Source organism: Parus major, chromosome 27 (genome assembly GCF_001522545.3).
Source record: "Parus major isolate Abel chromosome 27, Parus_major1.1, whole genome shotgun sequence".
NCBI lineage: Eukaryota > Metazoa > Chordata > Aves > Passeriformes > Paridae > Parus > Parus major.
Window position 1 is genome coordinate 532,735 of NC_031796.1, and position 13,622 is coordinate 546,356.

Genomic DNA, 13,622 nt, shown 5'->3' on the forward strand with positions numbered 1-13,622 from the left:
GGGGGCTCACAGAGGACACGTGGGGGGTCGCAGGGGGTGCAGGCACTGGCTGCTGCAGAGGATCTGGGGGCTGATGGAAGGGCAGCAGCAGCACGGCTGCTCACCCCCCCGGCTTTGGGGTGTCCCTCACTGAAGCTGTGCCTCAGTTTCCCCCCTTCTCCCCCCTCCCCCGCTCTGCCGGGGGCCGGGGCCGTGTGCTGGGGGGTCAGGGCACTGTGTGCGGGACCCCAGCCCGCCTGTGTGGGACTGTGCAAGGGGCTGAGTAGGACCCCAGACGTGCGTGGGTCTGTACAGGACCCCCGCCCACACCCGAGAGGGTCGTGTGGGATCCCAGTCCCTGAGCGTGGGTCCATATGGGACCCGACCCCCGGGTGCGGGTCCGTGCAGGGCCTGACCCTGAGCACAGGGCACGGTGTGCGCGGGCACGGCTGGGTCAGGGCAGGATGCCACGTCCCTGGTGGGAAGCTGCCGGGGCTCTGCCGCGTCCTGACGTCGGTTCCCATCCCGGATGGCGACAGGGCAGGGCACGACTTCCCCGGGGATCCCCAACCCCAGGACCTCCCAGCCCGTGGGGAGCTGGTTCGGCAGGCGGGGGCTGCGGGAACGGCCCAGCCCCATCCCTGGGGACAAGCCCCGGTCCCGGGGGCACCGAGCGATGCCCTGCTCTCCGCTAACTTGTTCTCTCTCGTCTCCCCGCGCCCGCCCCGCAGAGCGCCGGGTTATGGTGGCACCGGGCTGAGCACCGGGACGCGCCGAGGCTGCAGCGGGGGCCGAGCCCGGAGCCATGGAGGGGCCCGGCCAGGTAGGGACCCCCGGCCCCCGGCACGGCCCCGGCCTTGGGGGTGCCGGACCCTGCTGACCCCCTTCTCTCTGCCCCACAGGAGGCCTACGAGGAGGGGATGAGGAGGACCCTGGACCCCGAAGGCTACGAAGACCCCGGCCTAAAGAGCTCTCACCTGTCACTGGGAGAGATGAGCAGTGAGTGGCTCCGGGGGTGCTGGGGGGCACCGTGGGCACCAGAACTGCACAGGGGTGGCTTTGCATGGGCACCAGAGCCACAGGGGCACCAGAACTGCACAGGGGTGGCATTGCATGGGCACCAGAGCCATGGGGACACCAGAACTGCACAGGGGTGGCATTGCATGGGCACCAGAGCCCTGGGGGCACCAGAACTGCACAGAGGTGGCAAAGCATGGGTACCGGTGTGTCATCTGGTGTGTCACCCCGCTCCGCAGAGGTGACACTGTTGCACGTGTGACAACGGCGTTACACGGGTGACAGCTTTGCAGCGGTGATGGCACCACAGGGACACTGGCACCGGCTGGGTGCCAGCACTGCAGGGGCAGCAGTGGCTCGAGGCTGCAGCAGAGTTTTGTGGGTGCAGCACTGCAGGGACACCAGCACGGCTCAGGGGCGTTGCACGGGCACCAGCAGTGCATGGTCACGGGCGTTCGGTGGCTGCCAGCTTCTCGTGGGCACGCACGGTGTATCGGCCCCGCGTCGCACGGGTGCCAGCACGGCAGTGGCACGTTGCATGAGCTGCACAGATGTGTTGCATGAGCACAGCGTTGCACAGGCGTCTTGCACGGATGCGTTTCCTGGGTGCAGGCGTGGCACGGGCAGCGGGGCTCGCTCGGAGCCCGGGCTCAGGCAGGGACACCCACCCTCAGGGCGGCATCACCCAAAGGCAGCGGCTCCCTCTGCCGAGGCCCTGGAGCCGTGAGGTGCCACCTCCAGCCGCGGGCACCTGAAGTGGGGCTGAGTTTGGGGACACGCGAGGTCCTCGAAGCCACCGGGATGGGAGGGAGGGGAATCTGGGGCTCTGCGTGCGGCGCAGCATCCCCTTGCCCCAGGCACGGCTGCTCCGGAGCTGCCACCCTGAGGTGTTTGGGCTCGGGTCCCCCGCTGGGGTGACACAGGTCGGGGTAACGCTGCCGCCTGTTCTGCGCAGGGGCCGGCGCTGGCATCGGGTCCCCCCTGCGGGCGTGGAGGGCCAGGGCCGAGGAGATGAAGCCCCTGCGGTGAGTCCCCAAAGCGGGGAGGGGGCTCTGCCTGCCCGGCTGGCTTCCCCGGGGGAGGCCGGTGGCACCCGCGGTGCCCGGCGCTGAACCCCCGTGCCCGCGGTGTGTGTTTTGCAGCCAGTATCTGCCCGGCCGCCGGGGATTTTATGACCTGGATGGGAAGAGGCGCTCGGTCGGGGCCCCCCCGGGACACCCCAGCCGTGGCGAAGGGCAGCGTGAGTGACCTCGGGGGCCCCGGGGGCCAAAGCCCACCCCGGCGTCCCCCCCCACCCCGAGCCCAGCCCGGTTCCGCCGGCCCCGTGTCCCACCCTCCGCGGGGTGACGGTCACCCGGGCGTCAGGGCACGCCGCGGGGTGACCGCTGCCACTTGCCCGTAATCGCCCACTGATTGAGGATAAATAAAGTCTTTGTTTGGGGTGAGGACAAGAACCACTCGGGGCTGAACGCTGGCTGGCGCCGGGCGGCTCGGTGGCGGTGGCGGCGGGCAGGGACGAGGACACGCTCGTGCCCACGTGCCACGGGCAGCACTGTCGGGGACACGGGGACAGCGGGCGCGCCCCATCCCTGCTCCCATGGGCGCAGCATCCTTCCCCCGGCAGGGCGGGATCTCGCAGCATCCCCCCGCCGGGTGACCTGGCTGGGGACCCCGAGGGGACCGCGGTGGTCCCCGTGGAGGGCGGAGGGGGACGGGGTGAGCCTGTCCCCACGGTGGGGTGACAGCGGGCGGGCGGGAGCCGCGCTGGTGTTTACTGTCAGCAAAGGAAGTGCTGCGGGATTTACGGTGCGCGCAGGGCGGCCGCGGGGATCCGGCCCCACTTTATAGGGACGGAGCCGCGGGGACATGGGGAGCGCTGGGGGGGCCGCAGGTAGGCAGGGGACGGGGACAGGGACAGCTCGGGGCTCAGGCTGCCCGGGGATGTGCTGTCCCCGGGTCCCCATTCCAGTGGCCGTGCTCGGTCCTGGGGCTGTGCCGGTGGCGGGGCAGTGGCCACGAGCCCCGTGCTCCGGTGATGTCCCCAGACTGTCACCCTGCCCCAGGAGCCGGGCTGTGGGGATGTGACGAGGTGGGCACCGGCTGGGCGAGAGGTGGCAGAGGGGGGCGTCCAGCAAACTCCAGCTGGGTCTGGGGTGGGGCAACACGGGGGGCACAGACAGCGAGCGCCCAGCAGGGCTGGGGTGGGGATGATGGAGAAGGGGACACGTCCAGGTGACCCCAAAGGGGGCTGGGATGGGTGTGATGACAGAAGACACCTCAAGCACACCCGGGGGGTTCCGGGCTGGGGCAGGGACCAACTAACGCAGTGGTGGCTCCACTTGCAGCTGTGTCAGTGACTGATGTGGACCTGGAGGCAGGGGGAAGCAGGAGGCTCCTGTCCCAGCAGGACACCCATGAGGTGGGTGCTGCCCCAGGGACCCCCATTCCCTCCCCATTCTGGGGTGGGTGGGCTGTGGCGACCCTGGGACCAACCTCACAGCTCAGCCCTGGGGGTACCAGGCCATAGTGGGGGGATGCTGAGCGTCCCGGGGGTCCCCAGTGTGGCCAGGGACACCCTGACCCCTGCACCTCTGGCTGCAGGGATACGTGGAGCTGCACGAGCTGGTCCTGGACAATGCAAAGGACTTGTGCTGGATGGAGGCCGGGCACTGGCTCCAGCTGGAGGAGGACTTCCAGGAATCAGGGGACTGGAGCCAGCCCCATCTCTCCTTCCTGACCTACCACAGCCTCCTGGAGATCCGCCGGGCTTTGAGCAAAGGTGGGGACAGCTCTGGAGAGCAGCGGGAGGGCGGCGAGGGCCCCGCGCTGGCTGGATGGTGACACTGCTGTCCCCACAGGTGCCATTCTCCTCGATGTGGAGGCCAACTCGCTGCCGGCCATCGTCCACATCGTCCTGGACCAGCTGATCTACGAGGGGCAGCTGAAGCCGCAGGACAGGGACGATGTCATGAGGACGCTGCTCCTGCGCCACAGGTACAGCCAGGGCCGGTGGTCCCGGGGGGATCCCAAGCTCTGGGACCCTCCCCAGTGTGCCCAGCTGGAGCCCGGCTCAGGCTGGGAAAGCTTTGCCCCTCAGCCCCTCTGGGGGCAGCCACGGCGCTGCCTGGGGGAGGAATTGGTGCTGCTGGGGTGCCTGACACCGCCCCCGATGTTTGTAGCCACCCCACCGAGGATGAGTCGGTGTGGACGATGCCGCCGGCGCTGGTGCAGCGCTCGGGCACCGCCCGGGGGGACGTGGAGCGGCCGCTGCTGAGGGAGCAGCGGCCCGTGGAGATGAGCAGGATGGCAGGGAAGGAGCAGGTGAGCGGGGACAGGGGGCACGGGGGGCACTGGGGACACTGGGGTGTGGGGCTGGGAGCGGGAGATGCACACAGGGTACCCACACACCTCGGCACACGCAGGTGAGCACACCAGGTGTGCACACACACACACACACGGGCAGAGGGGGACACACAGGGACCAGTGGGGGACACTTCGGGGACAGAGGGGGGGACTCAGAAATAGTGGGGGACAGGCTGGGGATGGAGGGGGAGGTGCAGGGGAACATGCAGGGGGTGCTGGGTGACACACGGGGCAGAGTGGGGGGACATGCAGGGGGCCATGGGGGACGGTCACCAAGGCCTGATTCCTACCGTCCATCTGCCTGCAACAGAGCGGGGTCCCCAAACCCCAACTCCTGGAGACAATCCCAGAGGGTGCTGAGGCCACCCTGGTCCTTGTGGGTGAGTGGTCAGCGGGATGGTGGGTGCTGGGTGCTGGGTGCTGGGTGCTGGGCTGGGTGCTGGGTGCTGGGCTGGGTGCTGGGTGCTGGGCTGGGTGCTGGGTGCTGGGTGCTGGGCTGGGGGTGCAGGCTCGGGGGGCAGGTGCAGGCTCAGGGGTGCAGGGGGAGCTTTGCCACGTGCCCCTCGCTGCGCTCGCTCACGCGTCGCTTTTCTTGTGCCTTTTTTGCCTCTCCCTGTCCTCAGCTCCCGCCGCCACCTGCTGCTGCTCAGCGCTGCTCTCTGGGCCCCTGTCCCCATGTCCCTGGTCCCTGTGTCCTCATGCCTCTGTGTCCCCTGTGTCCCCGTGCTCCATCCACTCGTGTCCGTGTGTCCGTGTGTCCCTGTGCCCATGCCCCATGTCCCTACCCCTGTGCCTCAGCGTCCTCGTCTTCGTGCCCCTCTCCCATTCTTTGTCCCCATGCCCCCGTGTCACCTCGTCTCCATTCTTGATGTCCCCGTGTTTTGCTGTCTCTGTGCTCCCCCGTCCCCGTCCCCTGTGTCCCTGTGCATGGTCCCCCATGATCCCTGTCCCGTCCCATCCTCCCCCCAGGCTGTGCAGCCTTCCTGGAGCAGCCAATGCTGGCCTTTGTGCGCCTGAAGGACGCAGTGACACTGGACGGTGTCCTCGACGTGTCCATCCCCGTCCGCTTCCTCGTCGTGGTCCTGGGGCCCGACACCCCCCAGATCAGCTACCACGAGATCGGCCGCGCCATCGGCACCATGATGTCCGAGAGGGTACGGGTCACCCGCCGCTGCCACCACCCCCCAGCACCCTGGGGCTGCAGTTTGTCCCCCCGTGCCGCGTCCCTCCCTGACCCCCATGTCCCCATGCCATGCCCGTGTCCCCAAGACCGCGTCCTCACCTCCCAATGTCCCCTTATCCCCGTGTCCCCGTGTCCCCCTCTCCCTGTGGCCCTGCTCCGGGTGTCCAGCAGCTCCCGGGTGCTCCCCTGAGTCCCTGGCGCCCCTCAGGTGTTTCGCAGGGACGCGTACCTGGCCGAGGCCCGGCAGGAGCTGCTGCAGGGTGTGGAGGATTTCCTGGGTGCCAGCATTGTCCTGCCGCCCACCGAGTCCCCCAACGAGCAGCTGCTCCGTGCCCTGGTCCCGCTGCAGCGGGAGCTGCTCCGACGGCGCTACCAGCCCCTCGAGAGGCTGCACATCGGGGACTTCCTAAAGGATCAGGGTACGGCGGGGACCCCCCGAGACCCCCCGCAATCCCCCGGCCCCGTGGCCGGCGGGACATCGCCTCGGACACGGGGTCCCCTCACGGCCACCCGATGTGTCCCCAGGCCCGGACGAGACCGCGGCTGAGGAGGACGACCCCCTGCGCAGGACGGGGCGGCCTTTTGGGGGGCTGGTGCGGGACATCCGCCGCCGGTACCCCAAATACCTCAGCGACATCAAGGACGCCCTCAACCCCCAGTGCCTGGCCGCCGTCATCTTCATCTACTTCGCGGCGCTGTCACCCGCTATCACCTTCGGGGGCTTGCTGGGTAAGGGGAGGGACAGGCTGGGGACGCTCCTGGGGGCGGGGATGTCCTCGCAGCTGGGCGCGGGGAGGGGGCGCAGCGCTGTCCCCCCACCCGGCACCCACCGGCCCCGCTCCCCGGCAGGTGAGAAGACCAAGGGGATGATGGGGGTGTCGGAGCTGCTCATCTCCACCTGTGTGCAGTGCGTGCTCTTCAGCCTCCTCAGCGCCCAGCCCCTGCTCGTCGTCGGCTTCTCGGGACCCCTCCTCGTCTTTGAGGAAGCCTTTTACTCGGTGGGTGCCCCCTGCGCCCCTGGGTGCTCCCCAGGTGCCACCAGCTGTCCCCACAGCGAGGCTGGGGTGTCTCCATGAGCCCCAGGGCAGGGACAGGGACAGGGACAGGCACAGGGACAGGGACAAGGACAGGGACAGGCACAGGGACAGGGACAGGGACAGGGACAGGGACAGGGACAAGGACAGGGACAGGGACAGGGACAGGGACAGGGACAAGGACAGGGACAGGCACAGGGACAGGGACAAGGACAGGGACAGGGACAGGGACAGGAACACAGGGACAGGGACAGGGTGCAGCTGCGAGGGGAGTGGCACAGGGAGGATGGCACAGGGGTGACACCACACAGGTAGAGCCACCCAGGTGGTGGCTGTGGGGTGAAGTGAGGGGCATGACAGCACGTGGCTGATGCCAGGCAGCTGACCCTCCGTGGGTGACACCCCACGGGCGATGCCAGGCGGGTGCTGCTGGGCAGGGGATCCCACGGGGGTCCAGGAAGGGTAGCCAGGGACCAGCACCCCCATCCCTGGAAGGAGGAGCCGCCGTGGGTCCGGCACAGCTGGGTGCCCATGCCAGGGGCTCCAGGGGCCTGACAGGGCTGTGCCCTCTGGCTCCCCAGTTCTGCAGCAGCAATGGCATGGAATACATCGTGGGACGGGTCTGGATCGGCTTCTGGCTGATCCTGCTGGTGCTGGTGGTGGTGGCCTGCGAGGGCAGCTTCCTGGTGCGCTACCTGTCCCGCTACACCCAGGAGATCTTCTCCTTCCTCATCTCCCTCATCTTCATCTTTGAGACCTTCTCCAAGCTGGTCACGGTGAGGGACACGGGGGTCCCACGGTGGGGGTGGGGGGCTGCAGATTGTTTCCCATATGGAAACCCAGTTTTCTGTGATTCTGTAATCCACGCTTCTCTCTGCAGAGGCATTTTGGGGCACACAGAACAGCCCCTGCTCTGTTCCCGCTTCCAAAACCACACAAAAAATCAATTCTAAAAACACCCTCGGCTCAATCTGTGCTGAGCTCTCGGCCTCACCCCTGGTTCACGTCCTGAACCCACCGGGAAGGCGCCACAGGGCTCCCACCATGGCAGGGGGTGCAGGGGATCCCCATCCCCACTCTCACTCTCCCCTCTTCCCTCCCCAGATTTTCAAGACTCACCCTCTGAAGGAGACGTACGACGCGCAGGCTGGCCACCAGCCCAACACGGCGCTGCTGTCCCTCGTCCTCATGGCCGGCACCTTCTTCCTGGCCTTCTTCCTGCGCAAGTTCAAGAACAGCTCCTTCCTGCCCGGCAAGGTGAGGATCCCCTGCACGCAGGGGCCAAACGGGGCTCAGAGCTGGGGCCGTGCAAAGGCATCGCCTGTTCCTGCAGGGGAGGGGGCGGCAGGACCCCCGGCCTGGGGGGCCCCGCAGGTTTCTCACGGTGTCCCCACAGGTCCGGCGCTTGATCGGGGACTTCGGGGTGCCCATTTCCATCTTCATCATGGCGCTGGCCGACTTCTTCATCAAAGAAACGTACACCCAGGTCTGGGAGGGCAGGGCTGGGGGGGACGGGTGTCCCTGCACGGGGAGCTGGGAGCTCGTCCCCGTGTCCCACCCCTCACTCCCCCATCTCTGCTCCCATCCAGAAACTGAGCGTCCCCAAAGGGCTGCAGGTCACCAACCCGGCTGCCCGGGGCTGGTTTATCCCCCCCATGGGGATCACAACCAAGTTCCCCATCTGGATGATGTTCGCCTCCGTGATTCCTGCCCTTCTGGTCTTCATCCTCATCTTCCTCGAGACGCAGATCACCACGTGAGGATGGAGATGTGGGCAGGGGAGGGCTGTGGGGTGCCTGCTGGGTTTGGGGCGGGGGGACCTCCCCGAGGCGCTGCGTCACCGACTGGTCCCTGTGTCCCCACAGCCTCATCGTCAGCAAGCCCGAGAGGAAACTGGTGAAGGGCACTGGCTTCCACCTGGACCTGCTGCTGATCGTGGTCATGGGGGGGCTGGCAGCCCTTTTCGGGATGCCCTGGCTCAGTGCCACCACCGTCCGCACCATCACCCACGCCAACGCCCTCACCGTCATGAGCAAAACCTCTGCTCCCGGCGAGAAATCCCAGATCCTGGAGGTCAAGGAGCAGCGCATCAGTGGCCTGTTGGTGGCTGTGCTCGTTGGTGAGCTGGGGAGGGGTCCCCAGACGGGCAGGGAGGGTTGGGGGTCCCCAGGGACTCTCCCCAACCTCTCTTTCTCCCCCTCAGGTGTCTCCATCCTGATGGAGCCCATCCTGAAGTACATCCCTCTGGCCGTGCTCTTCGGCATCTTCCTCTACATGGGGGTCACCTCCCTGTTCGGGATCCAGCTCTTCGACCGCATCCTGCTCCTGCTGAAGCCCCCCAAGTACCACCCTGACGAGCCCTACGTCACCCGGGTGAGTGAGCCCCGCGTGACCCCCATGGGTGGCTGTGGCTTTGGGGGTGTCCTGGGCTCTGACCCCCCTGCAGCTGCTCGGGGCTCCCCAGAGAGCCTCCTCCTCCTCACGCTGAGCTTCGCTGGGTTCCCTGGGACACTGCGCTGCTCCCCGCAGCAGCCGGCACCCCAGGAAGGGTGTGGGACGCTGTCCCCGTCCTCAACCCTCAGCTCCTCCTCCCACAGGTCAAGACTTGGAGGATGCACCTCTTCACCTTCACCCAGATCATCTTTCTGGTGGTGCTGTGGGTGGTGAAGTCCACCCCAGCCTCGCTGGCGCTGCCCTTCGTCCTCATCCTCACCGTGCCCCTGCGGCGCTTCCTGCTCCCCAAGATCTTCCGGGACATCGAGCTCAAATGTGTACGTGGCCCTGGCACCCCCATCCCTGTCCCCAGCCCCACCTCTCTCCCTGCTCCTGCTCCAGTCCTCATCTCCACTTCTGTCCCTGTCCCTGTTCTCCTCCCCATCCCCATCTCTGGCACCATCTGCATCCCTCATTCCCACCCGTGTCCCCATCCTCACCCCATCCCTGCCCCGTTCCTGTCCCCATCTCCTCCTCCTCCATCCCCGTCAGTGTCCCTCAGTCCTGTCCCCTCCCCTGTGCCCCCCTGACGGCCTCTCCTCTGTCCAGCTGGACGCAGATGACGCCGTGGTGACATTTGACGAGGCCGAGGGGACAGACGTGTACGACGAGGTGCAGATGCCCAGTTAAGGGCCGGCCCCCGCCACCCCCCAGCCCCGCTTCCACCTCCAGCGCTGCCATCCCGGGGCCACCGGGCAACCAGGAAGGGCTGGGGACACAGTCCCCACCTGCCCACCCTGGGGACGGAGCCTTTCCTGTTCTTTCCGCGTTTTTGTCTATTTTTAAAAGTATTTTGGATGATGTGATCTCACCCCCGCTTTGCTGCCCGCTGGGGAAGGGCTGCCTGGGCTGGGATGTGTCACTGTCCCGTCCCCAGGGCCACCACCAGGCACCCAGCGAGGGGAGGAGCTGGAGGAAGACCCTGGAGGGAGGAGGAAGGCAGGGACAGAGATACAGCAGATGGGACCCTCCCCACTGCCCTCCCCTCCCGGGGAGCCCCCCCAGCCCAGCCCCTCTCCCCAGCTGAACTTTGAACAAGCTGGGACGGAGCCCTCACCCTGTGGAGCCCTTTTCCCATTTTTCCCATTTTTCCCCATTTTTCCCCATTTTTCCCATTTTTCCCCATTTTTCCCATTTTTCCCATTTTTCCCCATTTTTTCCCATTTTTCCCATCACTTGCTCCGTGGGATCCCTGCAGCTGCTCCGCTGCAATCCCAGCACATCCCGGAGTCAGGATGTAAATAGCCCAGCAAGGGGGTTCATACATTCATACATTTACAACAAAAACAATCACGCTAAAAACACACCAAAAAAAAAAAAAAAGCTTCCAATTGTACTGATGCTTCTGCAGGTAGAATTCACTTAGAGCCAAGCAAAAATGGAAAAAAAAAAAAAAAAAGGTTGAAAAAGCACCATAAAAATAGGAAAAAAAAAGCAATTAGCTGCAAGGAGTGATCTGTATATTTGATGCTACTGGGGGGTTTGTAATTTATTTTTTGGGCTGGTTGTGCCCCGCTGCAGTGGGGCCATGTGCGTGTGTGTATATACTAGAGAATTAGAGCAAAATCTAGAATTTTTTAGAAAAGATGATTTTAAGAGATCCTGGTCAGGGCCTAAACTCTATGGACCAGTCTGGCAGCACCATTTTACTGATAAGTTAGTGGTAATTAGTTAATTAGTCCTCTTTATTTTTATAGCATTTCAGGTAACTCTGTGTAGTTTTTCCCTGATTTTTCCCTGGCTTGCTCCCCATGTCTTGCCCCATTTTCCTTGGGATCCTTCCCAGTCCAGCTGAGCATCCCCCGATCCTGCCAGGGCTGATTCTGCAAGGGTTGGATGTGACCAGGGTGCAGAGCACCAGATCAGGTTCCAAATTTGCTCCTTTTTGCATAAATCAGAGCAGGGGATCCCAAAATCAGCATGGGGGGGTGGGAAGGGGCAGCCACAGCCAGGGCTGTGCTGCCTCGTGTTTGGGTTGGTTTAGTTTTATTAATTATGTGTCTGAAATAAAAATGTTTTGATCTTTGGGGGTTTCTCCTTCCCTTCCCCACACCTCTGTATCAGGCTTTAATAAACAAATTAATAAAATCAGAAAGGAAATGGGGGTTTTCTTTCCAGCCGGGAATTTTCTGGGACGGTGCCCTAATTTCCCCCCAAATGAGAGGAGCAGCATCTTCTGAGGGTGTCCATCCCCCAGGATCACACATCCCAGGATCCCCAAATCCTCGCTGCATCCCAGCACTCGGGATCGCTCCCCAGGATCATCCCAGGAACCTCATCCCCCTCCACCTCCCCGCACCCCGGGGCTGTGCCCATTCCAGGGATTGGGAATTTCCAATCCCGTGCTGCTGGCACAGGACACAGAGCAGCCCCCGCCTGCCCCAGCCCCTGGCACTGGGCTGACCCCGATTATCCATAATCCCATTAAGGAATGGGTGACACCGGCTCCATCAGCGGGGCCGTGGGAAGGGCCATGCCCGCTCGTCCCCAGCCTTTCCACGGGGCAGGAATTGGGAGCAGCATCCTCAATCGCTCCCGACCGGAGCCCCAAAGCCTCTCAGGGGCTGGGATAAATCCCAGAGCGGCCACCAGGTTGTCCCAAGCCGGCTCAGGTGGGCAAACCACACCGGGAGGGCTCCAATGTGCCATCCCTGCCTCCAAATCCCGGCCATGGGGACCTGCAGCCATCCCTCACCTTCCCCAGCCTGGGAAGAGTTTGTTGTTCCCTGGGACACGGCAGCGAGGCCGCTGCCGCGGGATCCAGCCCCGACAGGATCGGGAATTTGGGTCAAGCTCTTCTTTGAACTTGCCTGAGCCCTGGGAAATGGGAGGAGTGTCTTGGACAGGAGCCTCCCTTCAAATGGAAATATTTCCCTCCTCTGAATGATTATAATTGTGAAATCAAGGGGCTCTCAGGCAAAGATATGGGAATAGGAAAAACAGTTCTTTACTAGAAAAATTAAAATAAAAATGCAATAGTACAGAAACAACCACCGACAGAGTCAGGGTACAGCCCGACAGCCTGTAGGGCAGGGTGGTGGTGGCAGTCCCAGCCGGTCTCAGACTGTACCCAGGTAGGAATGCTCGGCTCCTCCCGCTGGGTGGAGCATCTCACGCTGGGACGGTGGAATTTTATCAGTCGTGCAGTGGGATTCGATGGCCCATTAACCAAAAATTCCCCCTGGAGGGAGGATGGGTCGCGGAGGAGATAAAGAACCCTGCCCCAGCCGGGTTTAACAGCTGGCAATAGAATATTCACTCCTGGTTACATCGGGCACTGCAACCCGGCACGGGGGGAAACTGGGGAAGGTCAGGAGTGACGACGGGGAAATAAATGCTAATTAGTTGGTTGCTAATGAGGGGGGGAGCACGGGGCTCCAGAGGGGGATCCCGTTGGAGCATCACCCCCGGAAAGGGAGAAGCCCAGTGCCCGAAGCATCACCGGGCGCTCGGTGCCACCCGCGGGCAGGGGACACGGATCTGCTGCCGGTGGCACTGCTCGTGCACTGGACGAGTACAAAATCAAACAAAACCCTCCAAACCTGGCAGCTTTATCCTCCAGAAATATTCATTGACACAAGTAACAGCAAATAAAAAATTCCCGTGGTCAGAAGCGAGGCCCGGGAAGGCCGGGAAGTGAGGGGGAGCTGTTGGGGTGAGCGTTTGGGAGGGTCCCCGTTCCCAGCCCACCTGCTGCGGGCTCTGTGGCCGAGCCCCAGCTCTCGGGTGAGCCTTGCTGGTAACAAAAGCCACAAAACCACGTTGGGAGACTTGGGACTGGAGCACATCGACAACTCTACTGATTAAAAAAAAAATCTAAAAAATTAAAAATGTCAGTTTTCATGTGTTGGGCCTGATTGGCTCTAAATAATTTATGTTGGTTTGTTTTCTTTTTTTTTTTTTTTTTTTAATTTTGTAATTTTTTCTCCCCTTGAAAAATAGCGAAAATTCCTGAAATTCAGGGATCCAGTTCAACCCTTTTTCCACAGAGAATAAATACATATATTTTTAATTTTAAGCTCTCACAGGAGGGATTAACCACCCGGCGCCAGAGCGGCCTGGCCGGGCTTGGCACAGCCGAGGGCAGGACGTGGCGGAGGAGCCGGCTGTCCCTCCGTCTGCCTGATCCTTCCCTTCGGGATAAATCCCAAATAAGCCACTTGCAGCGCCAGGCACCACCCCCGCACCCCAAACCAGCCGTGGGGGGGGACACCGAGATCATGGGGTTATTATATTTCTTATTTCCTTTCCCATATAAACAGGCGTGAAATCCCCCGGCTCCCGGCCGTTCCCACGCGCTCAGCCCGGGAGATGTCCACAGCCCACCGGGCGGGCTGACCCCGCATTCCCGGACCGCGTCCTGCATGCCCGGCCCCGGGGCTGCGAGCCGGTGGTCCCGGGGTGTGTGCCGGTATCCCCGGGGTGTGTGCCGGTGGTCCCGGGGTGTGTGCCGGTATCCCCGGGGTGTGTGCCGGTATCCCCGGGGTGTGTGCCGGTGGCCCCGGGGTGTGTGCCGGTGGCCCCGGGGTGTGTGCCGTGGTCCCGGGGTGTGT

The 13,622-nt window shown here is 63.8% G+C and overlaps 1 protein-coding gene across 1 annotated transcript; it reads left to right on the forward strand.

The window, feature by feature from the left end:
• Positions 1-309: 309 nt before the first annotated feature.
• On the forward strand, positions 310-10,421 carry SLC4A1 (solute carrier family 4 member 1 (Diego blood group)). Its single transcript, XM_015651265.2, has 21 exons — positions 310-802; positions 882-978; positions 1,952-2,021; positions 2,139-2,236; positions 3,342-3,415; positions 3,598-3,775; positions 3,855-3,990; positions 4,176-4,317; positions 4,670-4,739; positions 5,329-5,513; positions 5,751-5,961; positions 6,068-6,271; positions 6,392-6,540; positions 7,158-7,352; positions 7,681-7,833; positions 7,973-8,062; positions 8,166-8,332; positions 8,442-8,695; positions 8,780-8,949; positions 9,174-9,347; positions 9,619-10,421. Exons 1-21 carry the CDS (start codon positions 785-787, stop codon positions 9,697-9,699), a joined length of 2,916 nt encoding a protein of 971 aa, XP_015506751.1. The 5' UTR covers positions 310-784; the 3' UTR covers positions 9,700-10,421.
• The last annotated feature ends 3,201 nt before the right edge of the window (positions 10,422-13,622 follow it).

Bases quoted from the DNA above. Each gene is read 5' to 3' on its own strand.
- SLC4A1 (XM_015651265.2), top strand. The intron at 5,514-5,750 runs GTACGGGTCACC...GGCGCCCCTCAG, and splicing joins GCACCATGATGTCCGAGAGG to GTGTTTCGCAGGGACGCGTA. The intron at 6,272-6,391 runs GTAAGGGGAGGG...GCTCCCCGGCAG, and splicing joins CACCTTCGGGGGCTTGCTGG to GTGAGAAGACCAAGGGGATG.